The following is a 24,268-nucleotide window of genomic DNA, read 5'->3' on the forward strand; positions in this document are numbered from 1 at the left end:
CTTGCTTCTTGTGAAGCTGGTAAGCCTGATTTGAAGAATCTGTGAGGTGGGAGCTCCTGAAACTCCAGTCTGTATCCCTGGGAAATAAGATCTATGACCCAGGGATCCTGGCATGATGTTGTCCAGATGTGAATGAAATTCTTTAGCCGGGCTCCCACCTGCCAGTCGTCCAGGCCACGCGGCCCACCGTCACGCAGAAGGCTTTGAGGAAGCAGAACTGGGGCTCTGTTCCTGAGAACCGGCAGCTGCTGGTTTGCGTGGTTTACCTCTAGCGCCTCTGGTGGCAGTAGAAGATCCTTTGACTTTGCCCTTAAACTTGGCAGTCCAAAAGGACTGTAGGGTAGGTCCTGAGTAGGTCTTCCTGGTTGGGGGAGCTGCAGAAGGAAGATACGTGGACTTACCCGCAGTAGCTTTGGAGATCCATTTGTCCAGTTAATCTCCAAATAAGGCCTCTCCTGTGAAGGGTAGGCCTTCCATGCCTTTCCTGGAGTCCGCGTCCGCAGTCCATTGGCATAACCACAAGCCGCTGCATGCTGACACTGCCATATCAGTGGTGCGTGCATTAAGCAAACCCACTTCCACCATAAAGTTTGCAGAGTCCTGTATATGTTGCAGGAGTAACACAATCTCCCCCCTAGATAAGGAATCCAACCCTTCAATAAGATTACCCGACCATTTAGCAATGGCTTTAGTAAACCACGCACATGCTATAGTGGGTATCTGAGCCACCCCAGCAGCTGTGTACAAGGATTTGAGTGTAGACTCAATCTTAAAATCAGCAGTGTCCTTCAGGGAGGCTGCACCAGGGACGGGTAACACAATCTTCCGTGACAACCTGGACACAGATGCATCCACTATCGGTGGACTTACCCATTTTTTCCTATCCTCAGGAGGAAAAGGAGAAGATGAGAGTAACCTTTTAGGGATTTTACATTTCTTATCAGGATTTACCCATGGTTCCTCAAACAGGGTATTCAATTCCTTTGACACAGGAAAAGTGACTGAGGACTTCTTTTGTACATTAAAATAAGATTCCTCACACCCCTCTATCCCCTTATCAGGAATTTGTAGCACATCTCTGATAGTCTCTATAAGTGCCTATAAGAGCCTGTATTCCCCGTGACACAGCAGTGCCTCCCCCCCCCCCCCCCCCCTTCTGAATCCACCTCCCCCTCCTCCATGTATGACCCCTCAATGTCAGAGTCAGACTGCAGGATATGGGCCAAAGTTCGTTTATGTGGACAAATGGCAAGGGACTAAGACGCATGTTTGGGGACTGTTCATAATCTCATCCACATACTGTCTTAAGTATTGCGTCTCTTTCTCATTGCGGGACAATTTATTAGAGGTATTGGAAATCATTCCTTTTAGGGAATCCAGCCACACTGGTTCAGCCCCGCTAGCCTGAGAAGGTGCATTACACTGCTGAATACATAGTAGTGAGCTCCCCGGGGAAGAAGAACACTCCACCGTACCTGAAACATGCTCTTTGCCTGATAGAATGTAAATGTGACAGCACACACACACAGGAAAGGTTAAAAGCACAATTAACCCACAAAAGCCCTTCAGGGAGACAGAGTATTTTGGAGCCAGCCCACAGCGCCCTTATCGCTAATGCCAAGCTTAGCCGAGTCGCAGATTAAGTACCCAGATTGGGGACTTAGTACACTAATATTGCTCCCCCCCTGTGATGACCCCCTGGTACCGCTGAGGTAATCTGGAGTCACACCGGTGGAGCTGCGCATCCCTGTAAGTCAGCGTCTGTGTCCAATGTAGAGGGAAAATGGCGCTGGTGAGCTGCTGGATCCTATCATAGTGAAGCCCCACCCCATTTTTTTTATACTGGCTGAGGAAAATTGTGCGCTTAAAATGGAGCAGAACCATTTTAAGGCTGTGTTTGCAAGTTTGGGTACTGTGACGCAGTTGTCTACTGTGTCTGGAGACGCAATCCGCCCCGTTAGAAGCCATGCCTCTCCGTAACCTTGTGCCGCCATAATGGCCGGCGACCCGCTAGCCGGGACGTCGGCTTAGTACTCACCACTCTTCTTTCTTCTGGCTCTGTTAGGGGTGGCGGAATGCTGCGGGAATGTACGCTTGCCTTGGTGGGGCTTGCGAATAGTTCCCTCAGGAGCTAGTGTCCGGTCAGCAGGGAACGGGACCATTAACCCTTTGGGAGGTTGGGCCGTTCCCCCCCTAAGTCCCACGAAGCAGGCAGGCTGGTGCCAACCAGTCCTGCCTGAAAATAACAAACAGAAAAATAAATGCAGAAAACTCTTCAGGAGCTTCCAGAAGCGTGACTGGCTCCTCCGGGCACATTTTCTAAACCAAGTCTGGTAGGAGGGGCCTAGAGGGAGGAGCCAGCCCACACTATCAAATTCTTAAAGTGCCCATGGCTCCTAGTGGACCCGTCTATACCCCATGGTACTAAATGGATCCCCAGTATCCTCTAGGACGCAAGAGAAAACTTGTTATTGGAAAATAATCTTTATTTACTGTGGATATTACAGAGAAACATGAACAAAACTGATACCTAACATATGTACTATATTAGAGACTGTACTAATTTCTTCGTGTTAAAATAATCAATCAATTTACATGTCTATAATACGGGTTAGATGTTGGAGAGCCTCTCTCCGTTTACTAGACTCAGGGGCCTCCCGATCCAGGACAGCCACCATTCATTTGTATGACTGTCTATAACGAATGGTCATGCAGAGGAAATCTGATACCTTTATACAGGACCCAGTGGATTACACGGGAAATGACTGTACTGAGCACAAGGGGGCGCCGATCACACAGTTACACCCTGGTGCGCAGGAGACAATAGAACCACAGCATAGATGGGCACTCACCTCATTCTGCCAAGGGATTGGCACACAGCCTGTGGCAAATTTGACATAAAAATCATTGTCCGTTTTATCCAAATTGACCCCTTTAACCGTTGAAAACTGCTCAATGTCCAGCACATCCTTACAGTATACCGCCCGGGGCTGAGAGGGGAAGAGAACCACACAGGATCAGGATAATGCTGACACACTGTACACAAAGTATATGCTCCAATTCCAAAGAGGATTACCCCAAATTATGCAATAATTATTGTATGATGGTGGGGGAAAAAATGTAACAGCTATTTCAGTGTCTTAAGACTGCTGGGTACCTGTCTATTATTCCAAACACAACTGGCAACAGACTGGGAACACTGGGATTCTATGTAAGAGGACGATGCCCCAAACTAGATCCCCCATGACATTTAAACACTTCAGGATGTATTCCGAGTTGCAGGAAGGTTCGTACGCAGCTGCATCTTGCCAGTGACAGCTGCAGCACACATACACGCATCACTGAACCAGGCGGAGTCAGACCCATCTCTTGCGCCCAATATAGGGCAGGTGTGAGGGCCAATAATAGGGATGTCGGATGCTCTTGTGGACGGAGGGCTGGTGCCGTGGCAGAAATCCGCACGACTCAGAATACAGGCGATTTCTCACATTACACTTCAGATCGCAAACGCTGCCTGGAATATTAGCACAGCTGCGCAAGACTCAGAAACATGCCCTTCGTGTTTAACTCAATAAAAGAAAATACATCAGTCCTAAGGCCAGGCTAGAAGCTCCACAATCCAGTTCACATACCAAATGCACCCATACGGGATACTTACATCCGGCACAAATGACGCCTTCATGATTCCAGCCTCCAGCCGCTTGAAGTTGATGTCCCTGAGAAACGGATGCTGCTTCACCTGGCTGGCGCCCTGCTCGCTGCACCCCAGCCTCTGCTTAGGGTCTTTGGCTAATAGCTGTAAGCACAAAACAGAAAGTGCTGAAATCTCTTACCCGTGTGGCCTATGAGACATATGGGGGGAGGAGGGGGGGGAGGAGGGGGGGAAGAGGGGGGAGAGCGCCCAAGGGGTCACGTGCCCCAGATGGAGAGGGCGTTGAGAACCTAGCCTGGCTCCATCGGCCAGCTGCTCCTTTGCCTCCACCCCTAACCCCAGTGATTGTCTACCATGGGTGCAGGGGATATGGCAGCTGTGTGGCCCAGGGCCTTCCGCTCCCCCTGCACCCAGTCAAGCATGGATTGGGCAGCCAGGCACAGCTCCATGAAGCAGGAGCTGCAGTAGAGTCGGGCCATGATGCAGATGGCAGCACATGATTGGCCCCGCTGGAGAGGAGCAAGTGCACCAGGATGTGGTCAGCCTGACCTTGATGTGAGCTGATATGTGGAGAGAGAGGGAGCAGAGGGAACCGGGGTGTGAGCATGAACGTGGCCACCGCCGCCAGAGTCAAGCATGTGTAAATTCCCACCAAGTCCTGTCCACAGTACGGCCAACAGGTGATGACTGCCAGCGATGCCCACAGTCCAGGTACAGCCTCCTGCAGGAGCTGGGCATCACATGGCAGTCCTGCCACCCCTATACCTGCCTGGCACCACACATCTTATTGGAGGGTTATGTAGGAGTGTATGCCACCCCTCTCTCTCTCTCTCGCCATACCTAGCTCACCCCTCTCTCTGCCATCTCTAGCTCACCCTTCTCTCGCCCTCACCCCTCTCTCCCCAGTGGGGCGGCATAATGTTAATAAGAGGTTCTACTGTGCAGTGTAATGAGAATAAGGTTGCACTACTGCATGGCATAGTTTTATTTTACTTTTTGCCTTTAATTTTAATTTTTATTATTTTTTATTAAATTTATCTATTTCTCTTTATTTTTTTTCGGGAGGGGGGTGGGGGTGGGGTTTGAGTAAACTAGTTTCAGCCCTGATTAATATTACACTTTATAGCGCTGCTCACACATATATAGCCACATTACTCACCATCTTACAAATGGATTTTGCATCTTCCGGGAATTTGTCAGAGTATGACTCTTGTTCTTCCTGAACTCGCTTTTCCACCTCTTCCCTTTTCACACGTTCCTTCCGTGCACGAAACGGAGACTGTCCCTCAATCATTTCATATATGAGACAACCAAGACCCCACCAGTCAGGGCTAAATGTGTATCTCTCATTTTTGATCACTTCTGGAGCTAATAGAAACAGAGACAGAGAGCAGAGCCATTAGTTAGACCCATGGGGCATGCAGAGTGTGTGTAAAATCTGTTGCCTGCTGCACTTACCCATATATCCTACAGTTCCTACTCTTCCTCGGATAGTCTCGCCATCTGGAATTTTGATGGCCAACCCCAAGTCTGAGATGCGGATATGACCTGGTAAGAGAAAACAAGATCAGATAGATATGATATACATCTACTACCCTATCCCTTTGTTCACACATGAGGAGAACTAGGATACCTGTGCCCTATCCGCTTATGTGGCAGAGCTGTCAGTATGCAGAGAATGACCGGCTACCAGCGAGCTAAAAGAATAAAATAATAAAAACCAGAATGGACTTGTAGCTCAATCACAAGATAACAATGGTGTAGTAACATACAGTAGGTGCTCTATGGGACTGTTTTCCAGGGAGAGTAAAGCAAAGTCCACAAGTTATCTCAATAGCATGGTCGCAATCGAGGAAGACTAATGAGAGTTCATATGAAATTTGCCCTGGGTTAACTGTTCATGGGATCTCTGATTAGATAGATGCCCTAGTGCCGAGCAATCATCATCATCCTAAAGATAGGACATGCATCAGCCAGTGATGGAGTTACTGTGAGAGGAACATAATATGTGGTGTGAAGAGGCTGGTAGACAGGCAGCTAGTGTGTGGAGCTATTGCATGTGAGGGAGATGTGGAGCTGGTATTGGCATCAGCAAGGACAAAGAGAAGACCCAAGGAAGGGTTATGATAAGATCAAGTCTGAGGAAAGGTTGGGTCATCTATGTGGAAATGGGGAAGAGGCTTGGACACACGGGATAGGAAAGAGTGAGCAGAGGGGGAACAATGGTAGATTGGACTGCGAAGAGGTGGTAGTGGAGGCCGAAGAAGCGTCTGAGTTTGCAGAGCAGAGAGTTAAGGATAGAGCCTTGGGGAACACTAATAGAAAGAGGAAGAGGAGGGGAGGAAACGTCAGAAGTAGATACTGAAGGAGTGACCTGACTAATAAGAGGGGATCCAGGAGAGGACACAGGAGTAAAGGGTGTCAAGGAGAAGCGAGTGAATCACAGTGTCAAACGTGGCAGAAAGGTTAATGAGTACCAAATTCAGAATATCGACAGTCATGATATTGACAAAATGTAATCATCATACATGTGTCATGGCTGCCAGCAATTTGCCTCCCTGTGTCACAATGTGACATTAAGTTACAATGGGGCATATGTAATAGGGTCCGAGTTTGACGGAGGTGCGGGATGCTGGCCGTTCCCAGAAGTTTTTTTAAAGCAGCAATCATTTACAAGGCATGAATTTGCCTTGTAAATTATTGCTGTTTTAAAAAAGAAAGAAAAAAAGGTCAAAGATCAGCCGGTATCCTGGACCACTGGCAAACTCGGAACCTATTACATATGCCCAAATGTGTCACTACTGGACACAAAGACAAAATGGGTTTGTTATTATAGATTTAGCGTGTGTCGTGTTAGGGGGGATATGACCCAGATGGAAAAAGATTTTGTTATCAGTGAAGATATTTCTAGAGCAAAAGTAATTAGATTTTTCTTTGAAACGCTCATACAGTTTATTAAATTGCAATATAGAAGAGCGTATAATCTAATGGGAGAAAGCGAACAACATAAACATGAAAGGGGCAGACTGGGAACATAGGGGTAGAATCACTAAAAAGTAGTTTCCAGTGACCACTGAAGTGTGAGAGTCTTCAGGGGAGTGCGAGGTGAAAGGTCCCCCAGAGCAGAGGAGCAGCCCTGGAGAAGCCCTGCAGATGTGCATGAGGTGTTTACTTCTTAAAACAGGAAACAAGTCACATCCGCTGTGAAATTACTATCAAGCCATAATAATACTATAGGTTGACTAGTTCTTCCTTTGCAGACACAAATTAAGTATAACTTAGTGACTCAATCTCAAAAACTCTGATGTCACAAAACATCCGATGAGCACTGGATAATCCTCCTGTCTGCACCACTGAACTGATGATGGGTCTCAGTGCACTGAAATTACAGACAGGGACACAGACTCTATTGAGGAGACCAGCGTAAGCAGTGTCCAGCCATTACAGGCTCATTACGGAAAACACAGGCAATTAAGCATGCACAAAGCTCCAAGACACTGAGGACTGTCCTTTATCATTACTACAGCAGTTCCGTATAATACAGGAAGATTAATCGGAATGCTCAAAACACCGAAGGGTGAAGCTGCACCATTTCTGTGTTCTTACCGCTCCGAAAATACATTTCTGGGACTCTTATATTCCCGTTTCCTACAAATGGCAGAAAACTCAGAAATCCCACAATGTAAAACCCACTCAATTCTGATGTATTGGTTAAAAGACGTTTCCTCTTGAACACTAATATCCTAGCTTTTCCTCTCCTACTGAGAATAAGGGTCTTTGTGTACTTGGTATGTACAATTGAAAAAATATAATACATCTTCTCAGCAAGGTGGCATTTGTAATGCAGCGCTCCAATAAATTCTTTACTATGAATGCATCATCTCAACCCAGCTTTAATAAAGTCACGTAGCCGCCTCTGAATGCACAGAAGGGCAATTGCAGGAGCACTACAACATATAGGAAATAGATGCACTATACACTACGCAGCAGTGCTCTTCAATAACTAGTATAAAAATGAGGACATTTCTGCACATTTTAGTCTTACTGTCGATGCCCATCTGCCACCACAAGGTGACCTCACTCGGACTGGTACCTACCCATCTACCTCTCACTGGCATCTTCCTGTTAGAAGGACCCTGGCTACATGTCGCTCTAATTCAAAAATACACTGGTGGATGGGATGGATGCTGGGCCAAGATGAAGACAGTCACGGCACTCTCAGAACCACACTGCTAACACTCTATGTTCTTACGCATTAAGCTATTACATCAGCTCCAGCTTGATTGGTGCCCGGTCCGCTCTACACCCTGCTCAGCATTAAACGGACATTCTGTGTCTATAAAAACACTTGTTTTGGTGTGAAAACACACAGGTTCAGTGAAACATGTTTTCGACACCGCAGCCCTGAAAAGCCTATGCTTATCAGGGATTTTGCTTCACTTGCCTGAGACAGGTGACATAAAATCCCCGATAAGCTGTGGCTCATCCCGGGTTATCGTGGCTAATAGGATACCGCCCGGCTAGGCAATTACCCGCAGTCAATGACCGTCTGTAATTGGATACTGCCCTAAGGGGTCTATTTACTAAGCCTTGGAGAGAGATAAAAGCACCAACCAACCAGCTCCTGTCATTTTTTAAACACAGCCTGTAACATGGCAGTTAGAAGCCAATTGACTGGTACTTCATCTCTCTCCAAGGCTTAGTAAATAGACCCCTGTCTTTAATAATACTGAAGGGCACAGTCTTAACAGAGGCCTGAGCAGTTCAGTGGAAAATAAAAGCAATGTCCTTCCTACCCACAGCCAGCGCAATATGAACAAGTAAATAAATAAAACAAAGGCACTAGAAGCAATTTCCCATGTATCACAATGGGATCCGGTCTGAAGATCGACACTGTCTAGGTCGACAATGTTTAGGTCGACCACTATAGGTCAACAGTCACTAGTCGACAGGGTTTCTAGGTCAACATGTGCTGGGTCGACAGGTCAAAAGGTCGACACTGTCGATTTGATGATCCACACCCATCACAATAGGATTCCAGAAGAACTATATTAGGACCTATCAGAAACTGCATTCTGAGAGTACACCAGACACCTACACAGCGGAGAAACCAGTCAAAGCGAATGCGTTCTGTAACCCTTATAGCCGACGTGTTTGCAGGGTGCGAGGCCAGAACATCTCTCACTGTAACAGCATAAATGTATATAGTGTTAGTTCTACATTTCTCTCTAACCATCATTTGTGGCGGTCAGTAAACCATGTATCGGGTCATGAGGATACATTGCCTTCAGTTCTGACTTAGCGACATTATCCACTTATACCTGTTATTTATTGGTGGTCAATGACGTGATCAGGCATTGATGTGGCCAGCAGATGGACATTTATTTTAATATAATCCTTTCACCTTTAGTTCCATTGTAATTATTAATTTTAAGGGATTTTTCCTTTTGTCTGCCATCAGGTGATCAATCCGCACATTATGCTGGGCACACACTGGGCGATATATCGCTCATACTGCCCACAAACTAGATATAGCCAAGTGCATGACAGACAGATCAGTCCTGCAGCACAGCCGATGCTAATATAATCGGTACAGCGGCGTGTGTGTGTACAGGTGTCTGACTGAATGATATACTGGCCGCAGAAGCCACTGGATAGGACGTCACAAGTGGGCGGGCATAAACAGACAGGTCTGCTGATTGGTAAGTGTGTATGTACAAGACTTTGTGCAGAATCTTACCAATCATTATACTGGTCAACCAGGAGGCTGATCTGTCGGCCAAATGTGTACCCAGCTTTACACTTCACCTTTATTTTGACAAGCTGCCGTATTTGTAATAGAATTCTTTTTCTGCCCAAGAACAAGTGGTGTGATTCGTCTTTGCCGCTATAATGATTTATGTAATTCTTATAATACACTGCACATATAAACATAGTCTAAACTGTGCGACATGTAGACTGTACGTATAGTCGGAAGTTGTGCACAGAATACGGAATCGCATTTATTAAATAAGAAATTACTTTTGTTCAGTACCAATTACTGCTCTGCGACGTCTCAAACATGGAATAACTGCACTTTTCCGATGAGCGTTGTGTAGCTGCAGTTTGCTAACAACCAGTAACACCACTGATGTACATCATTATCTGTGAGGTAGAGCTTCCTGGTGAGCTGGATAAGTGCGCACAATAGGCTGCCTCTAGTGGCTGCAGGTGAGCAGTGCATTGTAAGTACCCGTGTACTCCGGTGAGCGTAACACATCAAGCAGCTAATCTCTTGTCCGCAGAGCTCACTACCTTATAATGCACACAGTCCACACTGGCAGCAATGGCATACACAACAGATTCTCATGTGGTATCACTGCTTCAGTCATCACCAAAGGGCAACAAGAACCCTGGAGAATAGGAGTGCCCAGCACCTGACGTGACCGGCCGCAGTACTGCTTATGCTTACACAGCAAACGTCACAGCAGAAAGAAATGGTGATTTAACGGCAGGTGTTCTAATAATCAAACGCAATTAACAGGTCAGTGCAATGCAGTATAAAAGCCAATAGAGAATTATAAAAGGCTGATTTCCCTGTAGAATCAGCATTCTACCGAGACATCAGAGCCCACCCCAGTGGCGTAACTACTGCCCCCGGAGCCCTCGCGGTGGCTTGGGGGCGAGGGGCGCCGCCACTGATTTAGAGCAGATTGACATGCGGACGAGCATCCGCATGTCAATCTGTTGTCACTAACCCTCCCTGCTGTGAAGGAGGGACAAGGAGGGCACAGTGCGCGCCTCTCCCGTGTCCCTCCTGCGTCTCCGGCGTGTCTAATAAAGGAAGTGCCGTTCGTGAGCTCTGATTGGCTCACGAACCGGCACTTCCTTTAACAGACCCGCGGCCGGAGACCCAGGAGGAACACAGGAGAGGCGCGCGCTGTGCCCTCCTTCACAGCAGCGGGGGAGTGCGGGGGGGCTCTGAGGGGGCATATATGGCACTGGGGGGGGGGGGCACTGAGGGGGCATATATAGCACTGGGGGGGCACTGAGGGGGCATATATGGCACTGGGGGGGCATATATGGCACTGAGGGGGCATATATGGCACTGTATGTCTACCTGGCACATGGGGGGGGGCTATATTTGGCACTGGGGGCACGTGAGCACCTGGCACTGTGGGGGAATAGCTGGCAGTGTGGGCATATGTGGCACTGGGGGGGGGGCTATAATTGGCACTGGGGGCATGTGAGTACCTGGCACCATGGGGGAATATCTGGCACTGGGGACATATATGGCACTGGGAGCACAGCCCTAGCAACAAGCACTACCCCCTAGCAACGAGCATGACACCCAGTGCATGAAACCCCTGGCAACGAGCATGACACCCAGTGCATGAAACACCTGGCAACGAGCATGACACCCTGAGCATGAAAACTCCTGGCACCGTGCATGGAACCAAGAGCATGAAACCCCTGGCAACGAGCAGGTAATTTAAAAGTAATTAGAAGCCTTACTGTAGGACTTAATGTGTAATGGGCATTACGGTGTGTGGCATAATGTATCACGGACATTGCGGTGTGTGTCAGAATGTGTCACAGGTATTACGGTGTGTGGCATACTATATCACGGGCATTGTGGTATAATGTCTCAGGGGCATTGCAGTGTGGCATAGGGTATAACGGGCATTGCGGTGTGTGTCACAGGCATTACGGTGTATGGTATACTATATCACGGGCATTGTGATATGTGGTATAATGTCTCAGGGTCATTGCAGTGTGTGGCATAATGTATCACGGACATTGCGGTGTGTGTCATAATGTGTCAGGCATTACGGTGTGTTGTATACTATATCACGGGCATTGTGGTATGTGGTATAATGTCTCAGAGTCATTGCAGTGTGGCATAATGTATAACGGGCATTGCGGTATGTGTCAGGCATTACGGTGTGTTGTATACTATATCACGGGCATTGTGGTATGTGGTATAATGTCTTAGGGTCATTGCAGTGTGTGTCATAATGTGTCACAGGCATTGTATGTTCTATAATGTATGAGGGGCATTGCAGTGTGTAGCATAATGTATAACGGGCATTGCGATTCCTGTCGTCATGTGTCACAGGCATTACGATGTGTGGCATAATGTGTCACAGGCATTACGGTGTGTGGCATAATGTGTCACAGACATTGTATGTGCTATAATGTATCAGGGGCATTGCAGTGTGTAGCATAATGTACAACGGGCATTGCGATTCCTGTCGTCATGTGTCACAGGCATTACGGTGTGTGGCATAATGTGTCACAGGCATTACGGTGTGTGGCATAATGTGTCTGGGGCATTATGGTGTGTGCATATTGTGTCATGTGCATTATTGTGTGTGGAATAATGTCTAAGGGCCATTGCAGTATGTGGCATAATGTATACTGGGCATTACTATAAGGAGGAAAAAATAAGAATTTACTTACCGATAATTCTATTTCTCGGAGTCCGTAGTGGATGCTGGGGTTCCTGAAAGGACCATGGGGAATAGCGGCTCCGCAGGAGACAGGGCACAAAAAAGTAAAGCTTTACTAGGTCAGGTGGTGTGCACTGGCTCCTCCCCCTATGACCCTCCTCCAGACTCCAGTTAGGTACTGTGCCCGGACGAGCATACACAATAAGGGAGGCATTTTGAATCCCGGGTAAGACTCATACCAGCCACACCAATCACACCGTACAACTTGTGATCTAAACCCAGTTAACAGTATGACAACAGAAAGGGCCTCTTAAAGATGGCTCCTTAACAATAACCCGAATTAGTTAACAATAACTATGTACAAGTATTGCAGATAATCCGCACTTGGGATGGGCGCCCAGCATCCACTACGGACTCCGAGAAATAGAATTATCGGTAAGTAAATTCTTATTTTCTCTATCGTCCTAAGTGGATGCTGGGGTTCCTGAAAGGACCATGGGGATTATACCAAAGCTCCCAAACGGGCGGGAGAGTGCGGATGACTCTGCAGCACCGAATGAGAGAACTCCAGGTCCTCCTTTGCCAGGGTATCAAATTTGTAAAATTTTACAAACGTGTTCTCCCCCGACCACGTAGCTGCTCGGCAGAGTTGTAATGCCGAGACCCCTCGGGCAGCCGCCCAAGATGAGCCCACCTTCCTTGTGGAGTGGGCTTTTACAGTTTTAGGCTGTGGCAGGCCTGCCACAGAATGTGCAAGTTGAATTGTGTTACAAATCCAACGAGCAATCGACTGCTTAGAAGCAGGTGCGCCCAACTTGTTGGGTGCATACAATATAAACAGCGAGTCAGATTTTCTGACTCCAGCCGTCCTTGCAATGTATATTTTTAAGGCTCTGACAACGTCCAACAACTTGGAGTCCTCCAAGTCGCTAGTGGCCGCAGGCACCACAATAGGTTGGTTCAGATGAAATGCTGATACCACTTTAGGGAGAAAATGCGGACGAGTCCGCAGTTCTGCCCTATCCGAATGGAAGATTAGATAAGGACTTTTATAAGATAAAGCCGCCAATTCAGATACTCTCCTGGCAGAGGCCAGGGCTAGTAACATAGTCACTTTCAATGTGAGATATTTCAAATCCACCTTTTTCAATGGTTCAAACCAATGGGATTTGAGGAAATCTAAAACTACATTTAGATCCCACGGTGCCACCGGAGGCACCACAGGAGGCTGTATATGCAGTACTCCCTTGACAAAAGTCTGGACCTCAGGGACAGAGGCCAATTCTTTTTGGAAGAATATTGACAGGGCCGAAATTTGAACCTTAATGGATCCCAATTTGAGACCCATAGATAATCCTGATTGCAGGAAATGTAGGAAACGACCCAGTTGGAATTCCTCCGTCGGAACCCTCCGATCCTCGCACCACGCTACATATTTTCGCCAAATGCGGTGATAATGTTTCACGGTGACTTCCTTCCGTGCCTTAATCAAGGTAGGAATGACTTCTTCTGGAATGCCTTTCCCTTTTAGGATCTGGCGTTCAACCGCCATGCCGTCAAACGCAGCCGCGGTAAGTCTTGAAAAAGACAGGGACCCTGCTGTAGCAGGTCCCTTCTCAGAGGTAGAGGCCACGGTTCGTCCGTGAGCATCTCTTGAAGTTCCGGATACCAAGTCCTTCTCGGCCAATCCGGAACCACTAGTATTGTTCTTACTCTTCTTTGCCGTATGATCTTCAATACCTTTGGTATGAGCGGCAGAGGAGGAAACACATACACTGACTGGTACACCCAAGGAGTTACCAGTGCGTCCACAGCTATTGCCTGTGGATCTCTTGACCTGGCGCAATATTTGTCCAGTTTCTTGTTGAGGCGAGACGCCATCATGTCTACAATTGGTCTTTCCCAACGGTCTATTAACATGTTGAAGACTTCTGGATGTAGACCCCACTCTCCCGGATGAAGATCGTGTCTGCTGAGGAAGTCTGCTTCCCAGTTGTCCACGCCCGGGATGAACACTGCTGACAGTGCTATCACGTGATTCTCCGCCCAGCGAAGAATCTTGGCAGCTTCTGCCATTGCACTCCTGCTTCTTGTGCCGCCCTGCCTGTTTACATGGGCGACCGCCGTGATGTTGTCCGACTGAATCAACACCGGCTTTCCTTGCAGGAGAAGTTCCGCCTGGCTTAGAGCATTGTAGATTGCTCTTAGTTCCAGAATGTTTATGTGAAGAGACTTTTCCAGACTCGTCCATACTCCCTGGAAGTTTCTTCCTTGTGTGACTGCTCCCCAGCCTCTCAGGCTGGCGTCCGTGGTCACCAGGATCCAATCCTGAATGCCGAATCTGCGGCCTTCTAATAGGTGAGCCTTCTGCAACCACCACAGAAGTGACACCCTTGTCTTTGGTGACAGGGTTATTCGCAGGTGCATCTGCAGATGCGACCCTGACCATTTGTCCAACAGATCCCTTTGGAATATTCTTGCATGGAATCTGCCGAATGGAATTGCTTCGTAAGAAGCCACCATTTTTCCCAGGACTCTTGTGCATTGATGTACTGACACTTTTCCTGGTTTTAGGAGGTTCCTGACCAGATCGGATAACTCCTTGGCTTTTTCCTCTGGAAGGAAAACCTTTTTCTGAACCGTGTCCAGAATCATTCCTAGGAACAGCAGACGAGTTGTCGGGATTAAATGGGATTTTGGAATATTCAGAATCCACCCGTGTTGTCTTAGCACCTCTTGAGATAGTGCTAAAGCTGTCTCCAGCTGTTCTCTGGACCTTGCCCTTATTAGGAGATCGTCCAAGTATGGGATAACTAATACGCCTTTTCTTCGAAGAAGAATCATCATCTCGGCCATTACCTTGGTAAAGACCCGAGGCGCCGTGGACAATCCGAACGGCAGCGTCTGAAACTGATAGTGACAGTTTTGAACAATGAACCTGAGGTACCCCTGGTGTGCGGGGTAAATCGGAACGTGTAGATACGCATCCTTGATGTCCAAGGATACCATAAAGTCCCCTTCTTCCAGGTTCGCTATCACTGCTCTGAGTGACTCCATCTTGAACTTGAACTTTTTTATGTAGAGGTTCAAGGACTTCAGATTTAGAATAGGCCTTACCGAGCCATCCGGCTTCGGTACCACAAATAGAGTGGAATAATACCCCTTTCCTTGTTGTAATAGGGGTACTTTGACTATCACCTGCTGAGCGTACAGCTTGTGAATGGCTTCCAACACCCTCTCCCTTTCGGAAGAGACGGTTGGTAAGGCAGACTTCAGGAAACGATGAGGAGGATCCGTCTCTAATTCCAACCTGTACCCCTGAGATATTATCTGCAGGATCCAGGGGTCTACCTGCGAGTGAGCCCACTGCGCGCTGTAATTTTTGAGACGGCCCCCCACTGTCCCCGAGTCCGCTTGAGAGGCCCCAGCGTCATGCTGAGGTTTTTGCAGGAGCCGGGGAGGGCTTCTGTTCCTGGGAAGGAGCTGCCTGTTGGTGTCTCTTCCCTCTTCCTCTGCCTCGTGGCAGGTACGACAAGCCCTTTGCTCTCTTATTTTTGTAGGAGCGAAAAGGCTGCGGTTGAAAGGTCGGTGCCTTTCTCTGTTGGGGAGTGACTTGAGGTAAAAAAGTGGATTTCCCGGCAGTAGCCGTGGCCACCAAGTCTGATAGACCAACTCCAAATAACTCCTCCCCTTTATACGGCAAAACCTCCATGTGACGTTTTGAATCCGCATCGCCTGTCCACTGTCGTGTCCATAAGGCTCTTCTGGCTGAAATGGACATAGCACTCACCCGAGATGCCAGTGTGCAAATATCCCTCTGTGCATCACGCATATAGATAAATGCATCCTTTATTTGTTCTAACGACAGTAAAACATTGTCCCTATCTAGGGTATCAATATTTTCAATCAGGGATTCTGACCAAACTACTCCAGCACTGCACATCCAGGCAGTTGCTATAGCTGGTCGTAGTATAACACCTGCATGTGTGTATATATTCTTTTGAATAACTTCCATCTTTCTATCTGATGGATCCTTAAGTGCGGCCGTCTCAGGAGAGGGTAACGCCACTTGTTTGGATAAGCGTGTGAGCGCCTTGTCCACCTTAGGGGGTGTTTCCCAGCGCGCCCTAACCTCTGGCGGGAAAGGGTATAATGCCAATAACTTTTTTGAAATTATCAACTTTTTATCAGGAGCAACCCACGCTTCATCACACACGTCATTTAATTCTTCTGATTCAGGAAAAACTGTTTGTAGTTTTTTCACACCATACATAATACCCTGTTTTACGGTATCTGTAGTATCAGCTAAATGTAACGTCTCCTTCATTGCCAAAATCATATAACGTGTGGCCCTACTGGAAAATACGTTTGAATTTCTACCGTCGTCACTGGAATCAGTGCCCGTGTCTGGGTCTGTGTCGACCGACTGAGGCAAAGGGCGTTTTACAGCCCCTGACGGTGTTTGAGGCGCCTGGACAGGCATTAATTGATTGTCCGGCCGCCTCATGTCCTCAACTGACTGTTTAAGGGAAGATAAACCATCACGTAATTCCACAAATAAAGGCATCCATTCTGGTGTCGACCCCCTGGGGGGTGACATCTGCATATTTGGCAATTGCTCCGCCTCCACACCAATATCGTCCTCATACATGTCGACACCACGTACCGACACACACCGCAAACTCACAGGGAATGCTCTAATGAAGACAGGACCCACTAGCCCTTTTGGGGAGACAGAGGGAGAGTCTGCCAGCACACACCACAAAGCGCTATATATACAAGGGATATCCTTATATTAAGTGCTCCCTTATAGCTGCTTTAATATATATATATATAGCCATTAATGTGCCCCCCCTCTCTGTTTTACCCTGTTTCTGTAGTGCAGTGCAGGGGAGAGACCTGGGAGCCGTTCTGACCAGCGGAGCTGTGACAGAAAATGGCGCCGTGTGCTGAGGAGATAGGCCCCGCCCCTTTTTCGGCGGGTTCTTCTCCCGCTATTTTTCCAGTCAGGCAGGGGTTAAATATCTCCATATAGCCCCTATGGGCTATATGTGAGGTATTTTTAGCCTTGTATAAGGTTTATATTTGCCTCTCAGAGCGCCCCCCCCCAGCGCTCTGCACCCTCAGTGACTGCCCAGTGAAGTGTGCTGAGAGGAAAATGGCGCACAGCTGCAGTGCTGTGCGCTACCTTATGAAGACTGAGGAGTCTTCAGCCGCCGGTTTCCGGACCTCTTCACGCTTCAGCATCTGCAAGGGGGTCGGCGGCGCGGCTCCGGGACCGGACTCCACGGCTGGGCCTGTGTTCGATCCCTCTGGAGCTAATGGTGTCCAGTAGCCAAGCAGCAAATCCACTCTGCATGCAGGTGAGTTTACTACTTTCCCCCTAAGTCCCACGTTGCAGTGATCCTGTTGCCAGCAGGACTCACTGTAAAGAAAAAAAACCTAAACTAAACTTTCTCTAAGCAGCTCTTTAGGAGAGCCACCTAGATTGCACCCTTCTCGTTCGGGCACAAAATCTAACTGGAGTCTGGAGGAGGGTCATAGGGGGAGGAGCCAGTGCACACCACCTGACCTAGTAAAGCTTTACTTTTTTGTGCCCTGTCTCCTGCGGAGCCGCTATTCCCCATGGTCCTTTCAGGAACCCCAGCATCCACTTAGGACGATAGAGAAATGACAAATAATGTAAGGGGCATGAATCAGGATTATTTTTCTTTCCTGTGGTGGCTAACGTCTGGGCGTGCAGGTTGCAAAACTGGGGTATAAGGAAGTCTTTTCCTGCAATGCCATGCCCCTTTATGCAAAGCCACGCCCATTCCAACGAAGCCACACACCCTTTTTTCGGTGCGCGCATGTTTGTCCCTTTAATAGTGCCAATTATGGGGGATGGAGGGGGGGCGAAGAATTTTTTGGCTTGGGGGAGAAAAATAAGATTTTACTTACCGATAAATCTATTTCTCGTAGTCCGTAGTGGATGCTGGGACTCCGTCAGGACCATGGGGAATAGCGGCTCCGCAGGAGACAGGGCACAAAATTTAAAAGTTTGACCACTAGGTGGTGTGTACTGGCTCCTCCCCCTATGACCCTCCTCCAAGCCTCAGTTAGGATACTGTGCCCGGACGAGCGTACACAATAAGGAAGGATTTTGAATCCCGGGTAAGACTCATACCAGCCACACCGTACAACTTGTGATCTGAACCCAGTTAACAGTATGACAAACGTAGGAGCCTCTGAACAGACGGCTCACAACAATAACAACCCGATTTTTTTGTAACAATAACTATGTACAAGTATTGCAGACAATCCGCACTTGGGATGGGCGCCCAGCATCCACTACGGACTACGAGAAATAGATTTATCGGTAAGTAAAATCTTATTTTCTCTGACGTCCTAGTGGATGCTGGGACTCCGTCAGGACCATGGGGATTATACCAAAGCTCCCAAACGGGCGGGAGAGTGCGGATGACTCTGCAGCACCGAATGAGAGAACTCCAGGTCCTCCTTAGCCAGGGTATCAAATTTGTAGAATTTTACAAACGTGTTCTCCCCTGACCACGTAGCTGCTCGGCAGAGTTGTAATGCCGAGACCCCTCGGGCAGCCGCCCAAGATGAGCCCACCTTCCTTGTGGAATGGGCCTTGACAGATTTAGGCTGTGGCAGGCCTGCCACAGAATGTACAAGAAAATAAGGGATCCCTTCTGCGCTCATCCAACAACAATAAACAGTAATGCAATAAATGATAGGTTCCCAATGGATAAGTCTATGACTAAATTATAGTCTCTTTTAGTTCTTATACAAAGCGGAAGTGCTGGATGTAGGGAGACTCAATGCATACCGTACTCACAAGGAGTCGTGGTATGTCCCGCATGTAGAGGTGTCTTAAGTCGCTTGGTTATTCTTTACCTTCTCCGAGGTGGAAAGTTCTTATCCTCGTAGTTGGATGACCTTAAATGCAGAGATCTGACCCATCTGGCTCCGCTACCGGTTCGCCCTCCCTGCCGTCCCCGGCTGCTGCTGCTGCGGGCGGTGGCACTGACTGGACGGGTCGCTGTATCTCCGAAAACAAGTTCGGAGATACAGCGACCCGTCCAGTCAGTGCCACCGCCCGCAGCAGCAGCAGCCGGGGACGGCAGGGAGGGCGAACCGGTAGCGGAGCCAGATGGGTCAGATCTCTGCATTTAAGGTCATCCAACTACGAGGATAAGAACTTTCCACCTCGGAGAAGGTAAAGAAGAACCAAGCGACTTAAGACACCTCTACATGCGGGACATACCACGACTCCTTGTGAGTACGGTATGCATTGAGTCTCCCTACATCCAGCACTTCCGCTTTGTATAAGAACTAAAAGAGACTATAATTTAGTCATAGACTTATCCATTGGGAACCTATCATTTATTGCATTACTGTTTATTGTTGTTGGATGAGCGCAGAAGGGATCCCTTATTTTCTTGTGCATTGTGTTCCAGGGTGATTGAGTGATCATCTGTTGGTATCCCTACTGCAGCTCTCTGAGGCGCAGCAGTCCTCTACCTCCCCTTTTTTAGATCTGCCACAGAATGTGCAAGTTGAATTGTGCTACAAATCCAACGAGCAATCGTCTGCTTAGAAGCAGGAGCACCCAGCTTGTTGGGTGCATACAGTATAAACAGCGAGTCAGATTTTCTGACTCCAGCCGTCCTTGAAATATCCAAAACTACATTAAGATCCCACGGTGCCACTGGGGGCACAACCGGGGGCTGTATATGTAGTACTCCTTTTACAAAAGTCTGGACTTCAGGAACTGAAGCCAATTCTTTCTGGAAGAAAATCGACAGGGCCGAAATTTGAACCTTAATGGACCCTAATTTGAGGCCCATAGACAATCCTGTTTGCAGGAAATGTAGGAATCGACCCAGTTGAAATTCCTCCGTCGGGGCCTCCCTGGCCTCACACCACGCAACATATTTTCTCCAAATGCGGTGATAATGTTGTGCAGTCACCTCCTTCCTGGCTTTTACCAGGGTAGGGATGACCTCTTCCGGAATGCCTTTTTCCCTTAGGATTCGGCGTTCAACCGCCATGCCGTCAAACGCAGCCGCGGTAAGTCTTGGAATAGACACGGTCCCTGCTGAAGCAGGTCCCGTCTTAGAGGTAGAGGCCACGGATCTTCCGTGAGCATCTCCTGAAGTTCCGGGTACCAAGTTCTTCTTGGCCAATCCGGAGCCACGAGTATCGTTCTTACTCCCCTTTGCCGTATAATTCTCAGTACTTTTGGTATGAGAGGCAGAAGAGGAAACACATACACTGACTGGTACACCCATGGTGTTACCAGAGCGTCTACAGCTATTGCCTGAGGGTCTCTTGACCTGGCGCAATACCTGTCCAGTTTTTTGTTGAGGCGGGACGCCATCATGTCCACCATTGGTCTTTCCCAATGGACCACAATCATGTGGAAGACTTCTGGATGAAGTCCCCACTCTCCCGGGTGCAGATCGTGTCTGCTGAGGAAGTCTGCTTCCCAGTTGTCCACTCCCGGGATGAACACAGCTGACAGTGCTAACACATGATTTTCTGCCCAGCGGAGAATCCTTGCAGCTTCTGCCATTGCCCTCCTGCTTCTTGTGCCGCCCTGTCTGTTTACGTGGGCGACTGCCGTGATGTTGTCCGACTGAATCAACACCGGCTGACCCTGAAGCAGAGGTTTTGCCAGGCTTAGAGCATTGTAGATTGCTCTTAGCTCCAGTATATTTATGTGAAGAGACGTCTCCAGGCTTGACCACACGCCCTGGAAGTTTCTTCCCTGTGTGACCGCTCCCCAGCCTCTCAGGCTGGCATCCGTGGTCACTAGGACCCAGTTCTGTATGCCGAATCTGCGGCCCTCTAACAGATGAGCACTCTGCAACCACCATAGCAGAGACACTCTTGTCCTTGTGGACAATTTTATCCGCTGATGCATCTGTAGATGCGATCCGGACCATTTGTCCAGCAGATCCCACTGAAAAGTTCGTGCATGGAATCTGCCGAATGGAATCGCTTCGTAAGAAGCTACCATTTTTCCCAGGACTCTTGTGCATTGATGCACAGATACTTTTCCTGGTTTTAGGAGGTTCCTGACTAGATCGGATAACTCCCTGGCTTTCTCCTCCGGAAGAAATACCTTTTTCTGAACAGTGTCCAGAATCATCCCTAGGAACAACAGACGTGTCGTCGGGATCAGTTGGGATTTTGGAAAATTCAGAATCCACCCGTGTTGTTGGAGCACTACTTGGGTTAGTGCTACTCCGACCTCCAGCTGTTCTCTGGATCTTGCCCTTATCAGGAGATCGTCCAAGTAAGGGATAATTAAGACGCCTTCTCTTCGAAGAAGGATCATCATTTCGGCCATTACCTTGGTAAAGACCCGGGGTGCCGTGGACAATCCAAACGGCAGCGTCTGAAACTGATAATGACAGTTTTGGACCACGAACCTGAGGTACCCTTGGTGTGAAGGACAAATTGGAACATGAAGGTAATCATCCTTGATGTCCAAGGACACCATAAAATCCCCTTCTTCCAGATTCGCTATCACTGCTCTGAGTGACTCCATCTTGAACTTGAATTTTTGTATGTACAGGTTCAGAGATTTTAGATTTAGAATCGGTCTTACCGAGCCGTCCGGCTTCGGTACCACAAATAGCGTGGAGTAATACCCCTGTCCCTGTTGTAGGAGGGGTACCTTGACTATCACCTGCTGAGAATACAGCTTGTGAATGGCCTCCAATACCGTCGCCCTGTCGGAGGGAGACGTTGGCAAAGCAGACTTTAGGAAACGGCGAGGAGGGGACTTCTCGAATTCCAACCTGTAACCCTGAGATACTACCTGCAGGATCCAGGGGTCCACCTGCGAGTGAGCCCACTGTGCGCTGAAATGTTTGAGGCGACCCCCCACCGCCCCTGAGTCTGCTTGTAAGGTCCCAGCGTCATGCTGACGCCTTTGTAGAAGCCGGGGAGGGCTTCTGCTCTTGGGAAGGAGCTGCTTGTTGCAGTCTCTTACCCTTTCCTTTGCCTCGGGGCAAATATGAATGTCCTTTTGCTCGTTTGTTCTTATAGGAACGAAAGGACTGCGGCTGAAAAGCCTGCGGCTTTTTCTGCTGGGAGGTGACCTGGGGTAAAAAGGTGGATTTTCCGGCCGTTGCCGTGGCCACCAGATCCGATAGACCGACCCCAAATAATTCCTCCCCCTTATACGGCAATACTTCCATATGTCGTTTGGAATCCGCATCACCTGACCACTGGCGCGTCCATAAACTTCTTCTGGCAGATATGGACATCGCACTTACTCTTGATGCCAGAGTGCAAATATCTCTCTGTGCATCTCGCATATAAAGAAATGCATCCTTTAACTGCTCTATAGTCAGTAAAATACTGTCCCTATCCAGGGTATCAATATTTTCAGACAGTGACTCCGACCAAGCCACGCCAGCACTGCACATCCAGGCTGAGGCGATTGCTGGTCTCAGTATAACACCCGTATGTGTGTATATACTTTTTAATGTATTCTCCAGCCTCCTATCAGCTGGATCCTTGAGGGCGGCCGTATCAGGAGACGGTAACGCCACTTGCTTTGATAAGCGTGTGAGCGCCTTATCCACCCTAGGAGGTGTTTCCCAGCGCGCCCTAACCTCTGGCGGGAAAGGGTATAATGCCAATAACTTCTTTGAAATTAGCAGTTTTCTATCTGGGGTAACCCACGCTTCATCACACACTTCATTCAGTTCCTCTGATTCAGGAAAAACTATCGGTAGTTTTTTCACACCCCACATAATACCCCTTTTTGTGGTACTTGCAGTATCAGAGATATGCAAAGCCTCCTTCATTGCCGTGATCATATAACGTGTGGCCCTACTGGAAAATACGTTTGTTTCTTCACCGTCGACACTGGATTCAGTGTCAGTGTCTGGGTCTGTGTCGACCGACTGAGGTAAAGGGCGTTTTACAGCCCCTGACGGTGTCTGAGACGCCTGGACAGGTACTAACTGGTTTGCCGGCTGTCTCATGTCGTCAACCGACTTTTGTAGCGTGCTGACACTATCCCGTAATTCCATAAACAAAGCCATCCATTCTGGTGTCGACTCCCTAGGGGGTGACATCACCATTACAGGCAATTGCTCCGCCTCCACGCCAACATCGTCCTCATACATGTCGACACACACGTACCGACACACAGCAGACACACAGGGAATGCTCTGATAGAAGACAGGACCCCACTAGCCCTTTGGGGAGACAGAGGGAGAGTTTGCCAGCACACACCCAAGCGCTATAAATATATATAGGGACAACCTTAATAAGTGTGTTCCCTTTATAGCAGCTCAAATATTATAAATATCGCCAATAAGTGCCCCCCCTCTCTGTTTTTACCCTGTTTCTGTAGTGCAGTGCAGGGGAGAGTCCTGGGAGCCTTCCTCGCAGCGGAGCTGGGCAGGAAAATGGCGCTGTGTGCTGAGGAGAATAGGCCCCGCCCCCTTTTCGGCGGGCTTCTTCTCCCGGTTTTTTTGGAACCTGGCAGGGGTTAAATACATCCATATAGCCCCAGGGGCTATATGTGATATATTTTAGCCAGAATAGGTATATTACATTGCTGCCCAGGGCGCCCCCCCCAGCGCCCTGCACCCTCAGTGACCGCTGGTGTGAAGTGTGCGGAGAGCAATGGCGCACAGCTGCAGTGCTGTGCGCTACCTCATGAAGACTGAGACGTCTTCTGCCGCCGGTTTCTGGACCTCTTCTCTATTCGGCATCTGCAAGGGGGTCGGCGGCGCGGCTCCGGTGACCCATCCAGGCTGTACCTGTGATCGTCCCTCTGGAGCTAGTGTCCAGTAGCCTAAGAAGCAAATCCATCCTGCACGCAGGTGAGTTCACTTCTTCTCCCCTAAGTCCCTCGTTGCAGTGAGCCTGTTGCCAGCAGGACTCACTGAAAATAAAAAACCTAACAAACTTTTTCTAAGCAGCTCTTTAGGAGAGCCACCTAGATTGCACCCTGCTCGGACGGGCACAAAAACCTAACTGAGGCTTGGTGGAGGGTCATAGGGGGAGGAGCCAGTACACACCACCTAGTGGTCAAACTTTTAAATTTTGTGCCCTGTCTCCTGCGGAGCCGCTATTCCCCATGGTCCTGACGGAGTCCCAGCATCCACTAGGACGTCAGAGAAAACTTCTAGTTACGCCACTGGCC

The 24,268-nt window shown here is 48.5% G+C and overlaps 1 protein-coding gene across 2 annotated transcripts in view; it reads right to left on the reverse strand.

The window, feature by feature from the left end:
• Positions 1-24,268, reverse strand: part of LOC134936547 (G protein-coupled receptor kinase 5-like) — a 126,579-nt gene that overhangs the window by 10,475 nt on the left and 91,836 nt on the right. For both annotated transcript variants that reach the window (XM_063931621.1, XM_063931620.1), the window contains exons 11-14: positions 5,111-5,200; positions 4,812-5,020; positions 3,659-3,796; positions 2,853-2,990 (exon numbers count right to left, since the gene is read on the reverse strand). In XM_063931621.1, coding sequence (XP_063787691.1) covers positions 2,853-2,990; positions 3,659-3,796; positions 4,812-5,020; positions 5,111-5,200 — 575 coding nt within the window. The remainder of the gene's footprint in view (positions 1-2,852; positions 2,991-3,658; positions 3,797-4,811; positions 5,021-5,110; positions 5,201-24,268) is intronic.

The sequence above is a fragment of the Pseudophryne corroboree genome, chromosome 6 (genome assembly GCF_028390025.1).
Source record: "Pseudophryne corroboree isolate aPseCor3 chromosome 6, aPseCor3.hap2, whole genome shotgun sequence".
Lineage (NCBI taxonomy): Eukaryota > Metazoa > Chordata > Amphibia > Anura > Myobatrachidae > Pseudophryne > Pseudophryne corroboree.